Here is a 27,260-nt window from a genome sequence, read left to right as displayed (position 1 = left end):
TATTCCAGGGAAAAAGAAGTTAAAGGCTGGGACAATTTATTATTTTCAAACATTTTGTACTAAGCATTACTAGACACTAGGTACTCTGAAGGGAAAGGATGTAATCCTTGTTTTTAAGGAATTACAGCTATAATACAGTGTAATAAATTCTACAGAAGAGGAATGAAAGGAGCTTAAATAAAGGGCAATACACAGAGGAGCCAAGTTAAACGGACCCCTTAAGATAGCATGCAGGGACTTCCCCGGTGGTCCAGTGGTTAAGACTTCCAATGCAGGGAGCATGGGTTTGACCTCTGATTGGGGAACTAAGATCCCACATGCCTTGGGGCACGGCCAATCACACAAACAAAAAAATCTATTAAAAAAAAAGAGTGGTAGCATAGGAAAGGGATGAATAGACAACCTTTAAACCATCCTTGGAGTTTGAACTTGTTGTTATAGTGTGAATACACCAGTATAGAAGTATAAGCAGGGAAGTGAAGTGCCAGATATATTTTTAAAACTCACCTTCACTTTGTTTTCATTGTTTTATCTTTAAAACACTGATCCACCTGGAATGTTGTAAATGTTACAGTTCAATGCAAGGCAAAATAAATCTCAAACATTAGTTAAGTAAACATGAGTAGTGTTTACTAAAAGAACTTGGAAGTCTAAAAAGAGCTTTGACATATTTTCAAAGTTTAATTTCTAGAAATACAGCAGACTAAACATTCCTACTTAGAAGACCTTAAAGAGTTTGAGTGGTGAAATGTTCACTATGGCAAGGCACACTGAAAGAAGAAACTGATAAATGATGTCAGCTGGGAAAATACAAATTAATGAGCACCTTACTGTATACATTTCTATCTCATCCTCATTTGGTACATTGTAATATGGCACACTCCCAGATTATTACATGTAGAAAGCAATCCTTTTCTAATACTTTATGTCCATACATTTCCATGGAGATCAGCACTGAAATGTTTACGGCCTTGAGCTCAATCAATGTATGGCATGATTTTAATGTGAATCCTCTACTGTCCTGTAAGGTCAAGGTGTAACTGATTTCATGAAAAACTGATTTCATGTAAAACAGCTAGTTGGCATTTCTAAACTAGCTGCTCTGCTCCTTCTCTTCCACGTTGAGTACAGTATCCACAGTTATTCCAATGTCCTGCAGTGACCAGCCTGCCTCCACTTCCAGAGGCCTTCTGGGAAAGGAAGTAGAAAGGCTGTATAGGGATGTGCGATACCCAAGCTTCATCATCCAGTCAAACAAGACCTAGAAGACAAAAAGCTTTGTTATAAATACTGCACACGCTTTGTCCCTCATGATAGTTTATGATCTCTCATTGTTACATCATGCCCCTAGGAGTCATGAAACAGAACTTTCGTATCTTTCAAAGGAACTTTCCAGTGTTTAAAGCAAAATAGCATGCCATGAATTTTGAGATGTGAATGACCCTTGATACCTTTTGTTTCAAAGAAGGCCTAGGGACTACTGACACCTACAGGCAGCAGAAGCATTTAACAATTAGGAAAGCTCCAATCATTGGGAATGGGGAGATTATTCATTAAAAAGGCTAAGAACAAAGGGTTAGCATTTGGGAAAAAAGTCATTTAGATTACAATCAAAGCCAATACTCCACATCAAAATCACCCAGGAACAGTCAAAACAGACATGTCCACGGCCCAGAGACTCTGCCTTTTGATAATAGCCCATCCCTATGAATGTATTGCATTTCCTGTCATAAAGATTCCCATTGTAATTGTCCAAATTTCCACTAAGACTCCTGCTAAAGGATGGTGTGTTGCTTTAGGAAGAAAGCTCAATGACAGAATGTTCTCAGGGGATGCTGGTATCAATTATACATATATCAACTTATATCAATAATTATACTTTATATCAAAGTGATACTTATATCAATTGTAAGTAACCCTTGACTTCTACCACCATCCATGTCCCTGTTGATATTCCATGTAATAAATGTGCGTTATGTCACAAAATGCCATAATTTTCCAGTATGTGAATGAGCCTTAGTTTAACCAATGCCTACATAAGCACTTATATTATTACCTTTGATCATCTGTCATTATTCCCAAAGAATAAATTCTCATAAATGAAATTACTGGGCCAAAAGATATATTTTAAAATATATACTGATAAATTATCCCACAAGAACAGCAGTCTAAATTACATTACATGAATAATGTGAATGTAATTTAATAAGAATCCCTGTTTTCTGCACACACTGCCCCAAACTGGGTACTCTTCTTTTTAATCTTTGACAATTTGATAGGTAGAAAATGGTATCCATTTTAATATGCACTTCTCTAATTCTAAGTGAGACCAAACATTCTTTTCATGTTTATCACTTGGTTTTAAATTTTTCAAATTTTTTTAGCTAGCATAATCATCATTACTTTATAAATATTTATTAAAGTGTTGTTGTTTGGTTGCTAAGTTATGTCTGACTCTTGCAACCCCATGGACCCCCAACCAGGCTCCTCTGTCCATGGGATTTCCCAGGCAAGTTTTTTTTCTCTAGCTAGCATAATCATTACTTTATAAATAATTATTAAATTGTTGCTGCCAAATTTTTAACTTGATGAGCTTTACAGAATTTAAAATTTTTATGTAGTCTAACCTACTAGTATTTCCTATTATAGTTTATAGCAGTCTAGACATAGAAGGTTAAATGCAGCAATAAGGAGAAATTTATTTAGATAATAACTTAGATTTTTAATGCATGCATAATGATAAATTCAAATGTACTTAAAATCAGAAATACACCAACATATTAGTAATTGGCTTTGGTGTCAGATGGCAAATCAAAATTGTTTTTCACTCTACTTTTCTGTATTTTCCAAATCATTGCTAGTGAACACAATATTGTTTTTAAAAGAAAAAGAAGTCTATTAGAACAAAAAGAAACAAGCTTTAGAGAATGATCTGAAAACACATACAAGCAATGGGGCTTCTTAGATTAATAATCCATTAGCGCTAATAAGAACAGAGTTAATAATAGCTGCTTCCTAAAGATTTGAAAGCATCTTACCACTGAGCTGTGAAAATATAATTAAAAAACAAAACAAGGAAGAACTGAAAAAAATTTGAATGCAGAAATCACAATTCAAGAAGGCTCAGCAAGCCTAATTCTCCAAATTTCTGTCACGTAAAGCATACATAAATCCCATTTACCCTGACCTGATGGTAATGCAGACAACAGACAACACATCCTCCCTGCATGGGAATAAACTATTGCCAAATTCAACACAAATATTTCTCCGAATATGATTTTTCCTCACCTGTGAACTGCAAGACTTAAAAAACCTTCTCCTCAGGACACGTCCACTCGGACAGCGGAGAGCTACAGTCACAACCTGAGGAAAAAAGTGTTCAGATGAGAATTCCAACCACGGCTGTTTGTAATTCCAAAATCACTACTCCTGTGAAACACCTGTACCCAGTTCTAAGCACTCATGTGGGGTTTTGTAGAAATTTAGCTCTCAGAGTTGCACGCCAACATTAAGGTCCAGTGAAAATTCACCTTAAACACAGAAATAATTCTTCTGAACCTGAAAAATATCTTCCTACTGCTTGAGGAAACCAGTGATGGAGTCTTCCAGAGAGGGCGCCAGAGACCCGAGGTTTCTGTCTGCCCAGACAACACCAAGAGGGCAGCTGGGCCTCGAAAGAGGCCTTACCAAGCCGAGATGATCCAGAGCCGCCTCAGAGTCTGCAGGCAAAACAAACACTGGACTGGAAGGAAACAAAACGCTACCCAGGCCACCCCATCACCGTAGGCTGGGCACCATGTCTCCCTCATGAGAACGAGAGATGAGCCTGGAGTTAGTCCTGGCTGCTGGGGATCTAGGAGACCCCCTTTCCCTGAGCAGCTTTGTTCTACATATTGAGTTCCCCCACAGTTCTTCCTCTGATAAAAGTGTTAAATAGCTAAAAAGAGCTTGCAACATGCTAGTATTTTAAAGAACATTCTAAAAAAGAAAAGAGTGGGAAAGACCTAGAGATGATCATATTAATAAAGTCAGAAAGAGAAAGACAAATACCATATGGTATCATTTATGTGGGGAATCTACAAACAGATGCAAATGAACTTATTTACAAAATGGAAACAGATTCACAGGCATAGAAAACAAACTTACGGGTACCAAAGTGGAGGGCTAGATTAGGGGTCTGGGATTAGTAGATACAAGCTACTAAATAGATGAACAACAAGGTCCTACTTGTATAGCACAGGGAACTATATTAAATATCCTGTAATAAACCATAATGAAAAAGAATATGTATAGATGTATAACTGAATGACTGTGCTGTCCACCAAAACTAACACAACATTGGAAATCAACTATACTTCAATTTAAAAAAAAGAAAAGATGACAAATTAGTCATTAATTCTGACATTCATTATTCACCCTCAGGAAACCCTTTCTGATGGTCCTATGGAAAGTGTTTTAACCCTTTCTTATGGGTAAGAAAGGCACACTTCCCAGACTAGAATGCTATCTTTTTCTTGTCTTTAACTTTTATGAACATTATCCTAACTGTCCTGGGAGTTTTGTTGGCAGCACAGTTACAGAAATGGTGGAAGTGGTTGTTTTATAGCAGCACCCACCCGCTTCAGGAAAGCCACGTTAGCACTATTTCCATGCAAGTAGGTAGAGTGTTTTATTCACATCCAGATTGGTGTGATGTTGAGCTCTGTTACTACTTCTACTAAAGGAAAGTTTTATAATAAAACACAAACTAACAATCACAAAAGCCAATTTTGCTTATTTGTAGAACAATAAAACCTAACTTTTACAGTGAGGTTTTGTTCAAACTTTAATGATCTAAGAGGAGAATTAAGGCCAAAAGCTTTCAAAGAAACTAAGGTTAAAATATAGTGACTTAATGTTTACCATTGTGATTAGATAAATACTTAAGAGAAATGAACAATCATTGTTTCAAACCTAGTTACTGTTCTGTTATAACAGTTACTGTGAAAGGTGGGTGTGTAATTTTCTCCTAAGGCTACTGACATCCAATGGACTGACCTATGAACAGGTCAAAGGCCTGGAACACAGTCCAAATTGTAAAGTAAATCTCTGTCCCAAACACAGAGTGTTAAATGAAATCTAAATGAAAAGGGGCAGCACTAATTAAAATTTGGCCCCCCTTAAAATGAAATAAGATAGCATACAATAATGAAAATAGTTGCTATGGTACTATGGTAATTACATGATGATTTACAAAACTCTTTTCAAATTATCTTAAATTCTACGGTTATTGTCTTTTCAGTTTAAAAGCAGAACAGTAACATGTGGTGACTATTCTGTTGTGAATTCTAGACTACTTATAACTCTTTTGATAGTTGTAATATGAAATACATAACAAGCACTTAAATCAGGGTGTAAGGCTTAAGAATAGCATTGTTTCAGATACTGCCCCCCTTTCAGAATCCATGTCAGCCATTAGTTCACTTATTAGTCTGCTCCTAAGTCCAAGGAGGCTTCCACTATAACAGGAATTTTCTCACATGGCTATTGCAAAGCCTACAGAGCCACAGCTACTACATATACAGGATACACACTCACACAGTGAAAACTTCATCCTGTTCTGATAACCTTTAAGATGAATGTTAGTCCCTTCCCTGAGCAACACAGATTTATTAAGATGTCCCTCTATTCTGTGGGTGACACCACACACTTAATGGGCCCAACTTTAATAAGAAAATAGAGAATGTCCTGAAAATGAAAATCTCCAGTATTCCTAAAGGTGAAATTATTCTTTTATATATGGATTCATGAAACAGCTGTGTGGCTTAGGTATTAAAATATATTAGTTATGATGGGCAAGCTTTATGTATGATGATAGATCATGATTATGGTATCAGAACAAAGCTTCAAAGTTGACAAAATACAAAAGGGTACTTTGCAGAAAGCCAGAAACAAGTATGACTATGTGACTGACAAAGACAGACATCCTAAAATCTGGGGTTACTGTGGCATAGTGCTCACTGCCAACTCCAGTTGTGCCTTTTTAACTCTGAAAGCACTTTTTTAGGGTGACGGGGTGAAGGATAGGTAGGAAAGGCACACTCTCCAAACTAGAATGCTTCCTTTTTCTTGTTTTTAACTTTTATCACGATGACGACATTCCACGCCTAAGGTCTACTTTCATTATTATTAAACAGTCCAACTACAACAGAGGGGAAAGGTCAGGCAGAGACACCCGGAGGGACCAGGCTAACTGCTCAGAAACAGCTCATTAGATCAAAGCGTTGGCTGACTAGGTCAAGGAGAATAAACTGGGACACCCAGAGTCATCCAGGGAGGTAAAAATAAGGGCTGATGAATGGCTAGCAGAGAGTTAGGAATTTATCCTTTGAATTCTAAGAAATCTATGCGCAGTAGCAACTGCACAGGTGGAAAACGCCTTGCCCAGTGATGATTCTGACAGAATCAAAATCTTCCAAAATTTATTTTCTTTTCTTGATTAGTGTAGAATATACACTAGACAAGTATCAAGTGGTATTAACTATGCATTAGTGGCATTCTTCACAAAACTTTATTATATAATTTAAAGTTGCTTATACCTGATTGATACTATGTATGTATGTGATTCTCAGGTAACATGTAATTCTCAAGTAACAATTTTTTACCATGATTTTGTTGACTTTATTAACCAAAAATAGCAAAGAGGACCAAAAATCAGAGCAAGGCCAGAAGAGAAGCAAATAGGAGCAAGGAGAAGCAAATAGGAGCAAGGAGAAGCAAACAGGGATAGTATTGCTTCTAGAGTAAACAAGGGAATTAAGCCCAGAGGTCTCACACAACCAGAGGGCCTGGGCTCCCCGAGGAGGGACCTCAAAATCCTGCCTGTGGCTTCAGCCTCAAGTTGAGGAGATGGGATGAGACATGATTGAGGTTCATCCCAGCTCTAAAACTCCAAAACTGTGACAGACACTTTAATGAGTGTAGCACAGGTCATCTGTCCAAGTATGGGAAAAGAGCAGAAAAGAAACAAAACGGAATGACTATGAATAACTCTTATAAAGAGGAGAGCAACACCAACTGCTTCCAGGTGGAGATGTGTTGACCTTTTTAGGGTCACAGACCTGAGATTCTGAAGAGCACACTCCTACCTGTAGTCACAAAAAGGTACAATTTCAAAGGATTCACTGACCACCTGACGTCTGTCGTCACTGGTGACAGACTGGTGTTCTGTGGGAATAAGGTCATGTGCTTTAAAGCTGGAGAAAAGGCGTTCCTTGTCAACCCGAGCTGTACTTAGTTACTCCCGTATTTTAAGTGGTTGTCACGGATACCAACCCAGAGCTTGAGGAGAGGTGAGGATGTAGGAGGGTCAGAACAGACATATCATGGGTGTGGATGTCATGGGTGTAACAGGGAGGAATCAGACCTTTGGCTTTTTCTTAAATTGTGTTTCTCCTGGGACTATGATTCTCCTAGGACTGATTGCACACTTCATTGTCTCTATTTCTGTAAGACTTTCAGAATTTTCCTCAGTATTTTAGTATCCAAAATACTAACTTATGAGCTGCAAATGTGTTGGCAAAAATGAACGTGGCCTCCAGCACGTTCATGGCTGCCTCAGAAATGGTTTTCAGGGACTGTAACAGTCGCTGAAGAGTCAAGAAATGGAAAACCATCCAGCTTGCCTTTGCCTACGCCATTTCACAGCTTTAAAAATGTGCTTCTGTACCTCAGAGACTGAGTGAAACTGAGCTGGGCAACCGCAAGAAGGTGGCACAGATTATGGCAAAGCAGTTGGGCAGAGGACACAATGCAGAGTTGGGATTCAGTCCAACCCTGACCCCAAACAGCAAACCATCTTTCAATTCAAACGCCTACAAAGTAGCTGCATCCTTCATTTTCTCTTTTTTAATGGAAAAACCACAATTTGAAGTCATCTGCCTATTTTGATTCTATTTTAATAGGCAACTCATTTGATGACCCAACATTCTAGAAAAGACCACATATCCAATCTCTGCCCGATGAAGTGGAAGGGCTTTGAAACACAAGCTCAGCAGACAGCAGGCTTCCAAAATAGGGCTTGACTGAAGCATTTGATACCACCCCATATTTGAAACAAGACCTAATCATGGTGCAAACACATAAACACTGTACTATTTTCTCTTTCTAAACCCAAATGTAGGTAAGATGTACTTACTTGATGTTAAAGAAAATTAAAAATACATTGATTTTCAAAGAAAAAAAAAGATAAGCTTACTTCTTCAGCTGTTTCAGGGGGTTCTTCAGGTAAATCAAGAACCTAAAGAAAAGTAAGTATTTAGTAACAGGAATGTAAACAGAAGAAGAAAAAATAACCTCGAAGAGAAGAGTTCCTTTCAACATAGAGTTTGGACATATCTATGCTTAATGAAATCTTTTCTTTTAATATACATTTATAAAATGTTTACAATGAGGACTCAATAAACATTTTTGGATAAGCAACTCTGTGCTAACAATACATCATAAAAACAGGATTTGAAAAAAAAACAGATCTCAGATGACAGCTGCTAATCTATACACATTTAAAGAACATTATGTTTATGCTGTTCTAAGATATTACATAAAAATGTACTACTAAAGAAACAGAGGATAAAAATTAAATTCAGTAAAACTCCGTGATTATTTAGGTTCACACATATATGCATCAGGATGAGTACATATATATTTCTCTTTACTGGCGCCTTCTAAGGGGCTGGAAAACCACCATTCACTTTGGTTGCTTTCATGATTTATCCACGTTTCCCTATTTCTGTTAATCTATTAAAAAACCAGATGTACAAAGCATTTTCTCTCACTAAAACAGTGTACAACAATTTCACCTTCAAAGGATGCTTTTTATTTTTTAATACCATAGATTCCATATTTTATAACATTTTATCTAACAAATATTCATTGCATTTATTAAATAAATCATTTGTTTTTGTTTGGTATCAAAAACATATGTGATGGTCAATTAGAATTTACCATCAGCATGAGATAATCTATGCTATTAACAAATAGCAAAGAATCTTACAAATGTAATGAGTCCATGTAGCTCTCTAGATCTTTTTCAAATGTTAGAAACAGTTCAAAGACCCAGTTCCTACCCTCAAGCTCTATGAAGGGACCAGGAAACCTCAGACTGAGAAGCAATACATTGAAAACTACTTGTAGGGAACACATAGCTTAGCAGCTTTCCCTAAGACTCAATAGAAACACACTTATTTCAACCTTAACCAGCTCCAAATTGGTCTTCTTAGGGATTAAAGATTTGAAAGAAAAGAAGGAATAATAAACCTGGACACTGCTCCAGAGTGAATGGTTGCTAACTCATTCCCTAAAAGGGGTACTGGGGACAATGATACATTCATGTTAATAACGTTAGCCACTCAACTAAGCTCCAGTACTTTGGCCACCTGATGTAAAGAGCCAATTCATTGGAAAAGACCCTGATGCTGGGAAAGACTGAAGGGAAAAGGAGAAGGGGGCAGCAGAAGAAAAGATGGTTGGAAGGCATCACTGACTCAATGAACATGAGTTTGAGCAAACTCTGGGAGATAGTGGAGGACAGAGGAACCTGGCATGCTGTAGTCCATGGGGTCAGAAAGAATTAGACACAACTGAGCAACTCAACAACAAAATATATGACTTCCTTATATCTTAGCTACCCAAAGGAATGTCTTCGTTAGTAAATATTGCATTTTTTGTTTCTACATAATTAAATTACTTCCTTAAAAAGAACTGTTTACTAAATGTACTATCATTTATCTTCCTAGATTCCTTGTAAGTTTGGCTCAGAATGCTAGTATTTAACAAGAAAGTGATTTTTAATGAAGCTGAAGTGATTCTTAATGAAGACACCATCTGGATTCCCTCCATATACCACTTCCACCCAAAAAACAATATCCCTACTGTATGCAGATACAGCTCAGTGAACAGTTATTAAGTAATGAACCTCCTTCTTCATGGGCTGCTCAGCGGGTGGTGAAACGTTGGTTACAGGCTTGGGCAAGTTCCGTCTCTTTGCTGCTTCTCTGTTTGATGTTTCAAAAGATGTCTGACTCTCACTGTCCAGCTCCAAATCTTCATCACCCTGGTCAAAAGCAAACTCAATTCAGAAGTGAAGTCACTACCTAGAGCAGTTGTATCTTCTGTTGCCATCTTTCACATTACCTTTCTTACCAACCCTTAACGGTTTCATGACGTATTTACCATTATGAAATGGATACAAACATTCTGCTTCACTGTCAGAATCCTGTTTACCCCTACTGGATCATCTTCTTTATGAGATGATGAAAGGTACAGTGTAAATAGAAAGCCAAAAAAGAAGTCTTTGGGACAGAAAGCATCTTACACAAAAAAATCTACAGCCAGTTCCTCTAAAAATGAATTTATGAATATCCTTTTTTCTCTGAAGAAAACTTAACATTTTAAACTTCCACTTGCAAATGACAAAATTCATACTCAGTGCCAAAGGAAGAGAGTCAAAGGTCAATTTGGCTTCAAAAAACAGAGCTAAATTGAATATAATGTGAGCTTGTAATACCCAAGAGATTTGGATGCCCTCATATAAAAGATGTGATTTAATCAACAGTTTTCTCAGACTGTCTTAAGTTAGAACTTTTCAAGGATCTAAGTTATATGCTCTTTAGGCACCAAAAACCACTTAAACATTTGACATACAAATATGATCAATAAAAACTCTCTCTATATATAACTGATATATAAGCATTATTAATAAAGACTCCTAAAAATAGACTAGAATAATAATTTACAATTTTTAAAATAATTAGTATATGTTAAACATAAACAATAGCAGAATTAAAAAATATGAAATGAGAATATTTTCTAACCCCAAGTTTATGACCATTGCTTAACTTCCAGGTTTCACCCGTCATCTGATAAAAGCGTTCTTCCAGCTTTTTCAGTTTCATTTCCTGGCTAGGTTTTAGAACATTCTCTATGTATCTGCTGACCTGTTCAAAAAAAAAAAAATCAGGTGACTATACACTAACAACCCTAAGATTCTATTTACATTGTCTATAAAGTTGTAAATAAGAACCAGGTAAGAAGTGGTGTTTTAACACTAATTCAGTTTTGCCAAAAAACCTACATCCTCCACTGTTGCATTACTCTCTAAAAATTTGCATTTGTACACAATGCAAAGAAAACCAAATGTTCTGTCCTTCTGCTTGTCTGGCAGTCTGCTGATACATCCTTTAATGGGTTTTCAGTGCAACAAAAACTTACTAGGGTTGGAGATATAAGTATGCCCAAGTGCTACCTGATATTTCAAGATCATGAAAATAACTGTTAAATGATCATCCATGGTAAATGCAACTTCTAGTTAGCAAAACCAATCTTGGATAGGATGAAGCAAAAACAGTGCTCAGAGGTAAAGTTATGGCTATAAATATCTAATTAAAAAAGAAGAAAGGATGTCAAATTATTAACTTTACATCTTAAAAATCTTGAAAAAGAACAAGTTAAACACAAAGCTGGCATATGAAAGCAAATAATAAAGAAGACATAAAAACGGGATAGAATAGAAAAACAACAGAACCAATGAAACCAAAATTGGTTCTTTGAAAAAAAATTAACAAACCTTTAACTTGACTAAGAAAAAGAGATGACTACCAAAATCAGAAATGAATGTAGAGAAACTGAGACCCTCAGAAATTGCTGGTGGACATACAAAATGGTGTGGAAAATAGTTTGGCAGTTCCTCAAGAAGTTAATATATAGAATTACCACATGACCCAGCAATTCCATTTCTATGTATATACTCCCAAAGAATTGAAAGTAAGTTCTCAAATATTTGCACACAAATATTCACAGCAGCACTATCCACAATAGTCCAAAGGTGGAGACAACCTAACTGTCCATCAGTGAACAGATAAACAAGTTTTGATCCATCCATACAGTGGAATATGACTCAGTCATAGGAGGAATGAAGTGCTGATTTATGCTATATGGATGAACCCTGCAAAACATTAGGCAAGGCAAAGAAGTCAGACACAAAAGGTCACATGTTATATGATTTCACTTGTATGAAACATTCAGACAGATCCATACAAACAGAAAGCAGATTGCTGGCTGCCAGAGGATGAAAGGAGTGAGGAATGGGGACACAACTGTTTAATGGGTTTGGGGTTTTCTCCTGGGGTGATGAAAATGTTTTGGAACGAGACAGAGGCAGTGGTTGTACAACATTGTGAATATTCTAAACGCCACTGAATCACGGGCTTCCCTGGTAGCTCAGCTGATAAAGAATCTGCCTGCAATGCGGGAGACCCGGATTTGGTCCCTGGGTTGGGAAGATCCCCTGGAGAAGGGAACGGCTACCCACTCCAGTGTTCTGGCCTGGAGAATTCCATGGACTGTATAGTCCATGGGGTCGCAAAGAGTTGGACATGACTGAGCGACTTTCACTTCTCAATGTTTAAACCTCTTAATTTTTTAGATGGGCTAAAAGGGTGATAGGCAGTAAGGCCAGGCGTGAAGTCTGAAGACGGCTCTCTGAAGTGAAGTGAAAGTCGCTCAGTTGTGACCTAAATTTGAAATTCCCCCGGATATTTTTGTATTTTCTCTATATAATACTTTCCAAACAGTAGGCTTTACCTTTTCACCCTGTGCCTCTTGTTGTTTTTTCCTCACAAGTTTTTGCCTTTTCTCGTTCTTCTCTTCTTCTTCTAAGATATCAAAACATATAAGTGCTTTTTAATTCCCATGTATCCGTAAGTTGAATGTTATTTTCTCTGAAAATCATCTGTAGATCCTCACATTTGGGGAGAGAAAAGCTTTCAAAAAACAGATTTATTTTTCAAATAATAAAGATCAGATAGACAGAGACAGTTGAAACAAAGAAATCCGCAAGAAATTTCTTTCTGTAAGAAATGTCAATCTGTAGGAAAAGGTCTGTTCTGAAACAAAAACTTTCTGACATGTATTAATGTTGCGTGTTACAGTTTTGGTAGGGAGACTTCAAGAATAATGATGTTGGGGTTTTTTCCTGCAGGTGCCAGATAGGGTTTTAGCAGCTCTACAGAAGCCCATTCTCACACATGAGGTGTGGAATACTGTGCTCCAGCTATTTGGTCACCCTTGGACATGACGGTAAAAGCAATACGCCTAGATTCTCAACGTGGGGTGTGAGTGGCAACCCTTTCGGTGACTTAACCAATATTAGATTATAAGCCACTGAATGTCAAGAGAAGGGATCTCTGCTGTTGTAGAGACCTTTTAAAGTTTGGGTTAGAAATGATACAGTTTCAGACATATATATAAGAAAAAAGAACAATTTCTCATAAAAATATTGGGGTATAGCCCATTCAAAATTGTTAACTAAAGTTGTAAGTATTACTCTACCATAAAATTACATAGCACAAATGAATGGTAAAATAATGCTTATTGTGCAAAAGTTCTCGAATAAAGGAAAGAAATTTCAGTAGAAAAGTATAAAAGGGTAGCATAAAGAGTAAACTTACCTTTCAGATAAACTTGGGAAGGTTTAAATGAGTTAACCCATGAGGTAGTCACAGAAATAATTAATGTAAGAAGAGCAAGCAGTAGGAAAATCCGGCCACACAGCAAAATTAGATCTTTGATTCCTTATAAAGGTTAAAAAAAAATTACAATTACAATTCAAAACATTTTTCTTGATACTAATAATGAGTACTAATACATTAGACAGAAGATTATCTGTCTAGAAAAGTATAGTAAAATTTAAGGTATGTAACTGTCTTAAGATTTTTCATATAGTCTCCTTTGGGCAACAAAATTCATCATGACTGTCATTACCAGAACAAGTTTTCAGAAAACGATTCTAGAACATCTTATCTCTCAGGAATATAAGTATAATCTGAGTGACTGGCTACATTATAAATATATGACTATCCATAATGCATAAATTCTGGTTTCCTTTCTGCCCAGAGAAGGAAAGAAAATAATCCACATAATTGGGAACTAAATTGTGATAGTATCATCTTATCAGATTCTAGTTCTATTTAAAAAAAGCCACTCCCATTGAAACACGAAATTCTTCTCACAGGTAAATTATGCAACTCTGTACTTCTCTATTGCTCAATATTTACTTCATCATTTGTAAATAAATTTACTAGATACACGTTTGCCTAGAAAAAATTAAAATTTCAGTACTTTTATTATTTTAAGAACCAAATGAAAATTAACCAGCAAAAATGTAACAAGTACCTTCTTTGTGTAATACACTTTGCCAAATGGTAGAGAGTGTACGTATAAAGTTGGATTAAAAATGGTTTCCACCCTCCATGAATTTCTAGTTTTGTTTTGTAATTCTCAAAAGTTACCAGGCAAAAGTACAGAGGAACCATCTTACCAGTGTGATGGGGGCTGGCAGTTAGTCAAATAACTAAGAATTTACAAAGGAATCATATATACAGACTTAAATATTTTATTTTTAACTGAAAACATATATACACGCACACATACATATACACACACACACACACACGTATCATCCTTAAAAAAATAAGCAATTTAAATTTGTTTAAAGTTTTTTTGTTTTCTTTTGCATTACAGTCCTTCCAACCTTTGCCAGCATTAACTACTGATTCAAGTATTGTTCAGTATGACATGTAATTAACTCTAGAGTAACTATGATCATTTCAAAAGTAAAAGTAATTTGATACCTAGAGTATTCATATTTAGAGAAACAAATGCTTTATGGAATTTATGTTCTATAACACTGCTTTTTGTTCTAACAAGCAAGCAATTTCAAATGGGAATACAAAAGAACTAGATTTATGTGTACACCTCTCAAGTAAGAAATTTTTAAATTAAGTTGAGATGTTTTGTTTATACTATGCTCAAGAGCCCATATGCAGGACACTTCAAAGGATAACAAATGTGATGAACCAGCATTAAAACACTTAGCTTAAGTATAAGTAAAAATGTATCAGCAATGAATGCTTTTACAGAGTGGAAAAAAAACGGATCATTTCTCAATATATGTCCAAAAATATAGCACAGGTGAATGAACATGTCTGAATTATCTTTGGTAATTCAATTAGCAGTTCCAGCTAAAAGTAGCAGTATCTCTAAGTTCTGGTCCAAACATAACTAGCCCTGCAGCTGTTGCACTGAGATGTATGATTTTTAAAATAGACTAAAACACTGTTACTGGATATTTGCAGAACCAGTAACAAGAAACCAAAGTAGACAACTACCAGTTCACAATTGTAAGTGGAAAGGCTACCAGGAGGCCAGTTGCATTTTCCAGAATTTTTTACTTTTATTAAATTAGATATTGTGATAAGTGATGGGAATACAAAAAAAGAAGGAGGTGGGGGGGCTCTGTGCTCAAGGATATTATCCTGTGGTCAGAGCTTATCGTGTGAACATCTCCTTCTGCAACTGAGTAACCACCTTCTCATGGACTAGTGACTCAAATAATAGTGCAAAGTAGATTATAGATGAGCAGAGTAACGGTGAATTCTGTAAGGTAAGGAAGCAGGTAGATTCTGGAATAAGCGTGAATTTAACATTTCTGTCTATCATTTAGATAAAGGTCTTGTTAGAGTCCAATATGGCTGGGAACTTCTAGAGAATGTCTATAGATTTTTTAAAAGGCATTTTTTTTAATTTCTTATTTTAAACAACGTCTGGGTACCTGACTTCTTGGGGGTAGGGGTAACGAGAAGAAATATACAGAGTTAAATTTCATCATGGTCTCTTAATTCCCTTCTTCCCTCTCTCTTTCCTTCTCATCCAGTCATTGATTTATGCATGCATGCAGCGACTAGAGATTGAACACCTGCCTTCTGTAGCGAGAGTGCAAATCCTAACCAATTCCAGGGAATTCTCACAGTGGCCAATTTTAGAAGTGAGTTTAATAAGGGAGACAGACATGTAAACAGATCATTAATATGTCCAAAAATGAACGAATTCTCCACCAGTCCACGTTTCCTTTCATTTTTCCCTTTATCACTGGTACCACCAACTGCTTGAAGTTGTTCTTTGCCACATGTAGGAGTCATCCTTGAATCTCTGCTTTCCATCACCCAAATCATTAATCCATCAACATCCCTGCTGATTCTACTTGGCTAAAATCCCAAATCTGTGCGCATTTCACCTCCTCTGTTATCCTATGCTATGCTATGCTAAGTCACTTCAGTCATGTCCGACTCTGTGCGACCCCATAGACGGCAGCCCACCAGGCTCCCTCATCCCTGGGATTCTCCAGGCAAGAACACTGGAGTGGGTTGCCATTTCCTTCTCCAATGCATGAAAGTGAAAAGTGAAAGTGAAGTCGATCAGTCGTGTCCGACTCTTAGCGACCCCATGGACTGCAGCCTACCAGGCTCCTCCGTCCATGGGATTTTCCAGGCAAGAGCACTGGAGTGGGGTGCCATTGCCCTCTCTGTTATCCTAGTCCGGGCCAACTGTCATCATGACTTCCCTACTTCAGAAGCCTAACATGCCTCACTGCTTCTGCTGTAGCATCCTTGCAAAACATTCTCCACACAGAACCCAGAGACCTCTAAAAAGCCTTAAGGAAGTCCCTTAACCTCACCATATCTCAGTTTCTGCCACTCTAATGACAGAAAGCAAATAGGAACTAAACTGCTTCTTGATGAGTGTGAAAGAAGAGAGTGAAAAAGCTGGCTTAAAATTCAACATTCAAACAAGTAAGATCATGGCATTCAATCCCATCACTTCATGGCAAATACATGGGAGAAAAGTGGAAACAGTGACAAATTTTATTTTCTTGGGCTCCAAAATCACTGCGGATGATGACTGCACCCATGAAATTAAAAGATACTTGCTCCTTGGAAGAAAAGCTATGACAAACCTAGACAGTGTATTAAAAAGCAAAGACACCACTTGGCTGACAAAAGTCTGTATGGTCAAAGCTATGGTTTTTCCAGTAGTCATGTACAGATGTGAGAGTTGGATCATAAAGAAGGCTGAGGACAAGAAGACTTGATGCTTTCCAATTGTGGTGCTGAAAAAGACTGTGGAGAGTCCCTTGGAATGCAGGGGAAGCAAACCAGTCAATCCTAAAGGAAATCAACCCTGAATGTTCATTGGAAGGACTGATGCTGAAGCTGAAGTTCCGATACTTTGGCCACCTAATGCGAAGAACTGATTCATTTGAAAAGACCCTGATGCTGGGAAAGATTGAAGGCAGAAGGATATGGGGTGACAGAGGATGAGATAGTTGGATGGCATCACTGACTCAGTGGACATGAGTCTGAGTAAACTCCAGGAGATAGTGAAGAACAAAGAAGCCTAGTGTGCTGAAGTCCATAGGGTCACTGTCAAAGTGTCCGACACCACTTAGCGACTGAACAACAAAAATAGGGATTATAATAATACCCATCTTTTTGCCTTTTCATATTGATTGTAAAGCGGATTAGATGAAATAATGAATGAACAGCATTTAGAATTTGGTGCTAAATGAATGTTACTGATACTATCTTGAGCCAATCTCCCTCTATGTCTCCTTGATCCAGCCTCAATGATCTTCATCCTTTCCCTCCAACGCGTCACAGTTCCTTTGTCTGGAATGTTTTCCGGCTTTTCAAAGGGTTGATTCCTTATCATTTAAATCTCGGCTTAAATTCCTCAGCAGGTTTACCTCACGTCAGTTTATTTCCTTTTGAGCATTCAACACAATTTGAAAGTCCTGTATATGTTTGTTCCTGTGCTTTCTGCCTCTTGTTCCCTTACACGCAAAACTTCCAGATCAAGGGCGACTTTTTCAGCCACCTGCAGTCAACTTCCTCAATGAAGCGGGAGTCTCGCTTTCCCCCTACCAAACCCCTACCCGGACCCGATCCAGACCTGGATCCGGAAGAGGGAGGCCGGCGCGGTGCAACCTGGGAGTCGTAGTCAAAGCCGCCCAGAGGCATCGCGGCTGGGAAACGGGAATTCAATGCAGTGTTCATGGGGCCGTTACCCGAGTATGAGGGTCAAAAGGGAAAAGCCAACACTTACCGAGATCTGGTTTCCCACGTCGGAGCTCCAGACACAAGAGGGGGAGAGCAGAGAGTAGAAAAATACCAACAACCCCACGAGAAGCCATAGTGACGGGAGCCCCGTTTCCGGGCGGAAGGCCCGCCCCTTCCGGCTACGCCTCCCTGGGAAAGTGGAGTGGAGCCCTTGTTAAGGGAGGAATTTGGGGAGACAGCTAGACCCTGAAGCCGGCGGGTCGTTGGTCAGATTGAGATGAGCCCAGGTTTTTGAACTCATAATCTGTAGCGTTAGAACAAATGCAGGACACCTCACGTCACGTGGGCGGTAAGACGGCCTCGCTGGCGCCCGCCTAGTCAAGTCCTGTCAAACGTGCTCTCTGTCAAGTCAAACGTGGGCTCTGGCGAGGCTGACCGCACCTGGATTCCGGAGACTGTGAAAAAGAGTTGTCAAGAGTAAAATGAGGCGTAATGGAAAGGATAGGGCAGTTGACGCTGTGAGGAGGCAGCCTGGCCCTTTAGCCTTGTGTCCGTAGAGGGTGCTTTTGGACTTTTGGGTCCGAGCAACTGAGCGCCACTCTGCCGCAGCACCTTCTTCATCGCCTCAACGGTCTCCGGCCCATTTCGTGGTCTCTGGTTCCTGTGGAAAGGTGATTCAAAAGTGAGACCTGGCGCCTAATCCTGGAGACCCGCCACCCCTTCTCCGCTCCGGGTTAGTTTGGCCAGCAGGGTTATTGTTAAAGACTTAACTCGGCCTCACAGTTCTGTGACCTCATTGCCATCCCGTGACTCACCTCCACGGCGCTTCTGCCAACCTACAGCGCAATTAAGCTAGGGAGATCCTTGCAGTTTACAAGCTTTCATGCTTTGAAAGTTCATTTTCTGACCTAGCCATCAATTTTCCCCACCCTGGCATTTAGTTCAGCTAACATTTATTGAGCCCCACAGTTTGCTGCCCGGAGGATTTATGAGACTCAAATACGTGTAAGTTAGTGAATTTGCCCCCAGAAAGCTCAGAAACTCGGTTTAGTAGCCTTGTAAACAGATAAATACAGCCAGTGCTTGAGTGTTGTGATAAGGATGGGCACGGGGCTGTAGAACCCTATCCCCAGCGAGGGCTTGAAGGCTTTCCTGAAGGAAATCATGCCTAAATTATGTCCTAAAGGTTAGGAATTGGGAAAGGGGGCAAGAGGAAGAGTGGGATTTCAAGTTTAGGAAATTGAATGCAGAAAATCCAGGAATTAAAATATTGCAGTTTCAAATTTGAGTGGAGGTGCCTAGAGGTAGGTTGCAGTTAGGAGCACACAGGGCTTGGCTTTGTAGGCTAAGAACTTTATCCTGGAAGTAAAGGTGCAAAATAGGAGGGCACAAACTCAAAATGAGTCTAGATGAAGTATTATAAATTTTCATATGGCATACCAATGAAGTAATTAACTATATTGACTCAGAGCTTCTCATTTTTTGTCTACATGAAGAAAGGAAAGAAAGGAAGTTCCACACTTCTTATCTGTCTTCATTTTGGTGTGATTTCCTTGTTTAAGCATTTTGCTTCCTCTCTCTGTATTCCTAGTATAATCTGTTGATGACAGCAATGAGTCTCTGTCAGAACAGTAAAGTGGAGCTTCCCACATACTCTAAGATTTGCATGATGTTTTAACACATTTCCCAAACTTTGTTGACTGTGAAGTCTCTTCACCGCAGTTATCTACTTCTATCCACCCCTTCCTCCCACCAGACCACCAAACTAACCTATTCAACTAAAACCAAGTTTCTCACTGCATTAAGGGAGAATACTGATGTATCATAATTTTTGTAGTGTCTTAGAGGGGAGTTCAAGGATGATTTTTATAAGGCTTTTCAAATCTAGGTTGGAAGGGTTTAAGGTAGTCTTTTTGATGTTGAGCTCTAACTGGGATTAGACATAGTACATGGTATAAGAGTTTAGTTCTGGTGGACATAGCAAGATGCAGGACTTGACGGCAGATGTGGCCTCTTTTTGATAAGAACGGGAATTTTCCCAATTGAGTGACCAATTCAGCTTCTTAGTGCATGAGAGGGAAGCTTTTTACCCAGATGAGTAACCTGTTGTTCACATAATTAGATTTTCAGGAAGTTTATAAAGCTAACAGTGAAGGCAATTAAGTTATGTGCTGATTTACAGCTATCCTTGTTGGCAAGAATTTCCTGGAACAAAAAGGAAAGTCATGTTGATTGATGTAAGGTCACAGTTCTCAGTGATCATAATTAAGCTATTGTTTATAGGTGTTTCAGTTCTTACAATAAAATCTTATATGAACACTTTGAGTATTGCATAAGAGGAAGAAATGATGTGTTAGTTGCTCAGTCATCTCCAACTCCTTGTGACTCCATGGACTGTAGCCCACCAGGCTCCTCTGTCCGTGGGATTTTCCAGGTATGGATATACTGGAGTGGGTTGCCATTCCCTTCTCTGGGGGAATCTTCCTGACCCAGGATTGAATCAGGGTTTCCTGCATTGCAGTCTGATTCTTTACCATCTGAGCTACCAGGGAAACCCTGGTATAAGAGGAAGGGACTTTTAAATCTTGATAGTTTATATTAAGTCATTCTCTATTAGCATTCTTAAAACACAAATTTCACATTTTTTTATATTTAAGAAGTGATGCTACCAGTTTTCTTTATGTGTAAAAAAGTAGGATTGTCGAGACTTCTGTGGTAGTCCAGTGGCTAGGACTCTGTACTCCCAATGCAGGGGGCCAGGGTTTGGTCCTGGTTGGGGAACTAAATCCCACATGCCACAGCTAGGAGTTTACATCCTGCAACTAAGGATCTTGTGTGCTATAGCTGGGACCTGGTGCAGCCAAATAAATTAAAAAAAAATTTAAGTAGGATTGCCATCACATTTTAAAATCAAATCATATTTGATTGGGGGGAAAATGTTTATTAACACGTAGCATGAATTGTATGTATTAAGAGAATCTACACTCCGGAAGATGGGGAAGGACAGGGAAGCCTGGTGTGCTACAGTCCGTGGGGTTGCAAAGAGTAAGACACGACTGAGTGACTGAGTAACAACAACAGAACTGCTTATGTTACCTAATATTTGAAATTTTTGTATTTAAAAAAAACTAGTTAAGTTTTTCTATAGCTTATGACAATTTTCAGACAAAAAAGTTGAATAAATTTAAAATGACTATCCATACACCCACATTTTATTATGTCGTTTGTTGTTTAACTGCTAAGTCATGTATGACTGTACAACCCCATGGACTGTAGCCTGCCATGGGGTTTTCCAGGCCAGAATACTGGAGTAGGTTGCCATTTCCTTCTTCAGGGGATCATTCCAATCCAGGGATCAAACCTGTGTCCTTGCATCTCCTGGTTTGGCAGGTGGGTTCTTTACCTCTGAGCCACCCGGGAAGCCCACATTTATACATATGATCATATGTATACATATGATCATATATCTGTCAATCTATCCATTCATCAATAGGTCTTATTTTGATTCATTTCATAGTTGGAGACTTTAGAACATTTTCCCCAAGATACTTCACTGTGCGTATCATTAACTATATCATATGTGTCTGCATACTTCAAATATATACTTCAGCATGCATTTCATTAACTACACTGAAAAGCTAACATCTTAACTCTACCCTTCCTTGGATTCCAACATAATCATTGTTAAAAGATAAACTGAAACATGTTAAAAATTTTGAGAGTTTGAGCAAAAGTTGATTCAAACCTTCTCTCCTGATAGAAAAGAGCTCTGGGGAGCCAAGAAAATGAAGGACTTTACTAGGCAAAAGGGAAGAGCAACACGGAAGTTATTTTAGGCAAAACAGCAGGTTGGTTATTGCAAGGCTATTTTAGAGGATGGCAGCGGTCCAAGAAGTAGATTCCCTACCTAGTGCTGATCAGGTGATTCCATTTCTGGGAGAGCTGAAGCTGTAAGTAAATTCTGCATTTGGTGGTGTGGGGATTCTCATAATCAATCCGTTTTAGGCCTCTTGTCTTGTTTCTTAACCTCATATACTAGTGCAAGATAACAAAATTTTTCCCAGAAAGTAACCATTGTTTTGATTTTTTCTTTCTACTATAGATTAGCTCTGTCTCTTTTAAAACATTTAAAATCCCATGGACAGAGAAGCCTGGCAGGCTATAGTCCATGGGGTTGCAAAGAGTTGGACACAACTGAGCAACTGCGCACACACAGGACTTCTATAAATGGAATGATAGAAAATGTGCTGTTTTCATTAAGCTTTGTATACACATAACGATTTTTTAAACTTTTTATTTTGAGATAATTTTAGGTTCACATAGAGTTATAAGAGAGAATACAGAGGGAGCACATGCATTCTTTACTCAGTTTCCCCCACTGGCAAATTCATTCAAAATTATAGTACAGGATTTATATAAACAGGAAATTTATATTGACACAATCTATCAAGCTTGCTCAGATCTTACCAGTTTTACGTACACTCATTTGTCGGTGGGTATTTCGCTGTATACGGTGTTATTACCTGTGTTTCCTGTGACCGCCACTAGTCGAGATACATAACACATAATAATAGCTCCATCACTATCTCTTGCCCTACTTTTTTATAGCCACAGGCACTTCATTTTCTATCCTTCATCACCACCATACCCCAGGCAACCAGTAATCTGTTCTCCATCTTTTAAGTTTGTTGTTTCAAGAATATTATGTAAAGTGAAATTGTACAGCATTCATTGACATGAAGTGAAAGTCGCTCAGTCATGTCTGACTCTTTGCGACCCCATAGACTATACCCCATGGAATTCTCCAGGCCAGAATATTGGAGTTCATTAACTACAACGAAATGCACATCTTTTTTTAAAATTCACTTATATTAATTGTACCATTCCTTGAGTACCCACATAAGCATGTTTAAAAACAAACTAGCAACTGGGACTCTTGTGCTCCCAGTGCAGGGGCCTGGCTTTGGTCCCTGGTCAGAAAACTGGATCCCATATGCTGCAACTAAAGCCTGGCACGGCCAAATAAATAAATATTTTTTAAAAACTTTAAAAAAATATTGAGTCATATTAAAAATTTTAATATTGGCTTTTGAGATCAGATCAGATCAGATCAGTCGCTCAGTCGTGTCTGACTCTTTGCCACCCCATGAATCGCAGCACACCAGGCCTCCCTGTCCATCACCAACTCCCGGAGTTCACTCAGACTCACGTCCATCGAGTCAGTGATGCCATCCAGCCATCTCATCCTCTGTCGTCCCCTTCTCCTCCTGCCCCCAATCCCTCCCAGCATCAGAGTCTTTTCCAATGAGTCAACTCTTCGCATGAGGTGGCCAAAGTACTGGAGTTTCAGCTTTAGCATCATTCCTTCCAAAGAAATCCCAGGGCTGATCTCCTTCAGAATGGACTGGTTGGATCTCCTTGCAGTCCAAGGGACTCTCAAGAGTCTTCTCCAACACCACAGTTCAAAAGCATCAATTCTTCGGCGCTCAGCCTTCTTCACAGTCCAACTCTCACATCCATACATGACCACAGGAAAAAACCATAGCCTTGACTAGATGGACCTTTGTTGGCAAAGTAATGTCTCTGCTTTTGAATATGCTATCTAGGTTGGTCATAACTTTCCTTCCAAGGAGTAAGTGTCTTTTAATTTCATGGCTGCAGTCACCATCTGCAGTGATTTTGGAGCCCCCCAAAATAAAGTCTGACACTGTTTCCACTGTTTCCCCATCTATTTCCCATGAAGTGATGGGACCGGATGCCATGATCTTCGTTTTCTGAATGTTGAGCTTTAACCCAACTTTTTCACTCTCCACTTTCACCTTCATCAAGAGGCTTTTTAGTTCCTCTTCACTTTCTGCCATAAAGGTAGTGTCATCTGCATATCTGAGGTTATTGATATTTCTCCTGGCAATCTTGATTCCAGCTTGTGTTTCTTCCAGTCCAGTATTTCTCATGATGTACTCTGCATAGAAGTTAAATAAGCAGGGTCACAATATACAGCCTTGACGTACTCCTTTTCCTATTTGGAACCAGTCTGTTGTTCCATGTCCAGTTCTAACTGTTGCTTCCTGACCTGTGTACAGATTTCTCAAGAGGCAGGTCAGGTGGTCTGGTATTCCCATCTCTTTTAGAAATTTCCACAGTTTATTGTGATCCACACAAAGGCTTTGGCATAGTCAATAAAGTAAAAATAGATGTTTTTCTGGAACTCTCTTGCTTTTTCCATGATCCAGCGGATGTTGGTAATTTGATCTCTGGTTCCTCTGCCTTTTCTAAAACCAGCTTGAAGATCAGGAAGTTCACGGTTCACATATTGCTGAAGCCTGGCTTAGAGAATTTTGAGCATTACTTTACTAGCGTATGAGATGAGTGCAATTGTGCGGTAGTTTGAGCATTCTTTGGCATTGCCTTTCTTTGGGATTGGAATGAAAACTGACCTTTTCCAGTCCTGTGGCCACTGCTGAGTTTTCCAAATTTTCTGGCATATTGAGTGTAGCACTTTCACAGCATCATCTTTCAGGATTTGGAATAGCTCAACTGGAATTCTATCACCTCCACTAGCTTTGTTCATAGTGATGCTTTCTAAGGCCCACTTGACTTCACATTCCAGGATGTCTGGCTCTAGGTCAGCGATCACACCATTGTGATTATCTGGGTCGTGAAGATCTTTTTTGTACAGTTCTTCTGTGTATTCTTGCCACCTCTTCTTAATATCTTCTGCTTCTGTTAGGTCCATACCATTTCTGTCCTTTATCGAGTCCATCTTTGCATGAAATGTTCCTTTGGTATCTCTGATTTTCTTGAAGAGATCTCTAGTCTTTCCCATTCTGTTGTTTTCCTCTATTTCTTTGCATTGATCGCTGAACAAGGCTTTCTTATCTCTTCTTGCTATTCTTTGGAACTCTGCATTCAGATGTTTATATCTTTCCTTTTCTCCTTTGCTTTTCGCTTCTCTTCTTTTCACAGCTATTTGTAAGACCTCCCCAGAAAGCCATTTTGCTTTTTTGCATTTCTTTTCCATGGGGATGGTCTTGATCCCTGTTTCCTGTACAATGTCACGAACCTCATTCCATAGCTCATCAGGCACTCTATCTATCAGATCTAGGCCCTTAAATCTATTTCTCACTTCCACTGTATAATCATAAGGGATTTGATTTAGGTCATACCTGTTTTCCCTACTTTCTTCAATTTAAGTCTGAATTTGGCAATAAGGAGTTCATGGTCTTTTTTTACTCAATATACACTCCTTGAGATTTATACAAGTTAAGTGTATCATTATTTATTCTCTCACAATAGAAACAGTGAGAGACTTTATTTTGGGGGGCTCCAAAAACACTGCAGATGGTGACTGCAGCCATGAAATTAAAAGATGCTTGCTCTTTGGAAGAAAAACTATGACCAACCTAGACAGCATCTTAAAAAGTAGAGACATTACTTTGCCAACCGAGATCCTTCTAGTCAAAGCTATCATTTTTCCAGTAGTCATGTATGGATATGAGAGTTGGACTATAAAGAAAGCTGAGTGCAGAAGAATTGATGCTTTTGAAGTAGGGTGTTGGAGAAGACTCTTGAGAGTCCCTTGGACTGCAAGGAGATACAACCAGTCCATCCCGAAGGAAATTAGTCCTGAATATTGGACTGAAGCTGAAACTCCAATACTTTGGCCACCTGATGCAAAGAGCTGACTCATTTGAAAAGACCCTGATGCTGGGAAAGATTGAAAGTGGGAGGAGAATTGGACGACAGAGGACAAGATGGTTGGATGGCATCACTGACAGGATGGACGTGAGTTTGAGTAGGCTCTGGGAGTTGGTGATGGACAGGGAAGCTTGGCTTGCTGCAGTCCATGGGGTCGCAAAGAATTGGACATGACCAAGTGACTGAACTGAACTGATAGTAAACACACTTTTAGTTTTGTAAGAAAATGCCATATTTATTTTTCAAAGTGATTCCAGAAATCTACTTGGGATCCTAAGCTCCACAGGTGGAGGGAGAAACTCCACAAGGGCAGGCAAAGACTAATCAGGGAGCTGTAAGGTGATTGAACCATACAGCTCATGTTAGTAAGGAAACATTTAGACTCTAACTGACCAGCATGGAAGTCCCCCCTCTAGGAGAGGAATAAACAAACATTTTATGTAAATGACCAGGTAGTGGTCATTTCTATAAATGAGTAGATAGCAAATTATTTTAAGCTTTGCAGGTCATGTAGTCTCTATGTCAAATACTTAGCTCTACTATTGTGGCACAAAGGCAGCCATTCGTAATAAATAATCAAATGGTTATGGCTGTGTTCCAATAAAACTTTATTTACAAAAACAGTCCATGGGCTAGATTTGGCCTATAGACCATGATTTTCTGACCATTCTGTGAGGCATTTATGAGACCACAAGAGAGTTTTACTTAAAGGCTTCTTTAGAACTGCTCTAAAAAAACTTTAGAAAAGAAGTCACAAAAGGATCAAGTTGACTTTAGAAAAGAAGTCATAAAAGGATCAAGTTGATCCATAAGTAACGACTTTCTGCAAAAACAAAGAGCAACACTTTTAAAGAAAAAGAACAAAATTCAGATATTCAATATCATGTTAACCATTACATTTTTTAAAATACTTTTTTTTTTTTTTTTGCTGTGGCAGCTTTTTTGGCTCTCGCAGGACGTGGGATCTAGTTCCATGAAGTGAAGTGAAGTCACTAAGTCGTGTCTGACTCTTTGCAGTCCCATGGACTGTAGCCTAACAGGCTACTCCAACCATGGGATTTTCCAGGCAGAGTACTGGAGTGGGTTGCTATTTCCTTCTGCAGGGGTTCTTCCCGAAACAGGGATTGAACCTGGGTCTCCTGCATTGTAATCGGATGCTTTACCATCTGAGCCACCAGGGAGGAGCCTAGTTCCATGACCAGGGATCAAACCTGGGCCTCCTGACTTGGGAGTCTGGAGTCTTAACACTGGACCACCAGGGAAGTCCCTCAGCCATTAAATTAAAAAATAACTAGGTATGACAAGAAGCAGGAGAAGGTGACACATAAGCAGAAGAAAAGCAGGGGAAACAGACTCAGAAATTACATAGATGATTGAATTAGCAGACATGACTTTAAAATAGGCCAACAAGGAAAAATGGCTACATCAGAGTGGTGAAATTATGGATGATTTTTTAAATTTTCTAAATATATATATATATATATATATACGGAAAAGTTTCAAATGTTAGCATATTATGTAACTCTAAGTAAAATAATATTGTTTTGCAAACTTTAATATATTCTTTTCTCATTTAATGTTATGTTAAATTGTTCAAAGTTAATATGTATAGCCCTAAGTTTTTGAACTGTG

The 27,260-nt window shown here is 38.6% G+C and overlaps 2 protein-coding genes and 1 long non-coding RNA gene across 3 annotated transcripts in view; 2 read left to right on the top strand and 1 right to left on the bottom strand.

The window, feature by feature from the left end:
• LOC147343707 (uncharacterized) overlaps positions 1-14,290 on the top strand; it is a 28,293-nt gene extending 14,003 nt beyond the window's left edge. The window contains exon 3 of the long non-coding RNA XR_015156449.1: positions 13,016-14,290. This is a non-coding gene — a long non-coding RNA (uncharacterized LOC147343707). The remainder of the gene's footprint in view (positions 1-13,015) is intronic.
• UBXN8 (UBX domain protein 8) lies at positions 609-18,671 on the bottom strand. Its single transcript, XM_086380921.1, has 8 exons — positions 17,977-18,671; positions 13,485-13,607; positions 12,619-12,689; positions 10,851-10,973; positions 9,953-10,090; positions 8,237-8,278; positions 3,289-3,363; positions 609-1,261 (listed from the first exon to the last, which is right to left on the bottom strand). The coding sequence occupies exons 1-8, from the start codon at positions 18,062-18,064 to the stop codon at positions 1,094-1,096; spliced, it is 828 nt and encodes a 275-aa protein (XP_086237047.1). The 5' UTR covers positions 18,065-18,671; the 3' UTR covers positions 609-1,093.
• A 1,595-nt stretch (positions 18,672-20,266) lies between these two features.
• The window catches only part of GSR (glutathione-disulfide reductase), a 64,193-nt gene continuing 57,199 nt past the window's right edge, over positions 20,267-27,260 (top strand). The window contains exon 1 of the mRNA XM_086380916.1: positions 20,267-20,364. Within this exon, the coding sequence (XP_086237042.1) occupies positions 20,320-20,364 (45 nt within the window). The 5' untranslated portion in view covers positions 20,267-20,319. The remainder of the gene's footprint in view (positions 20,365-27,260) is intronic.

Source organism: Bos grunniens, chromosome 27 (genome assembly GCF_055505025.1).
Source record: "Bos grunniens cultivar Pamir isolate PY7600 chromosome 27, Bosgru_T2T1.0, whole genome shotgun sequence".
NCBI classification, from domain to species: domain Eukaryota; kingdom Metazoa; phylum Chordata; class Mammalia; order Artiodactyla; family Bovidae; genus Bos; species Bos grunniens.
The sequence above is the reverse complement of the archived record's forward strand: the minus strand, read 5'-3'. Positions and strand labels throughout refer to the sequence as shown.

Bases quoted from the DNA above. Each gene is read 5' to 3' on its own strand.
- UBXN8 (XM_086380921.1), bottom strand. From the start codon at position 18,064: ATGGCTTCTCGTGGGGTTGTTGGTATTTTTCTACTCTCTGCTCTCCCC. The intron at 8,279-9,952 runs GTTCATTACTTA...ACTTTTCTTTAG, and splicing joins AGCAGCCCATGAAGAAGGAG to GTTCTTGATTTACCTGAAGA. The intron at 1,262-3,288 runs GTGAGGAAAAAT...TTTGTCTTCTAG, and splicing joins TTAAGTCTTGCAGTTCACAG to GTCTTGTTTGACTGGATGAT.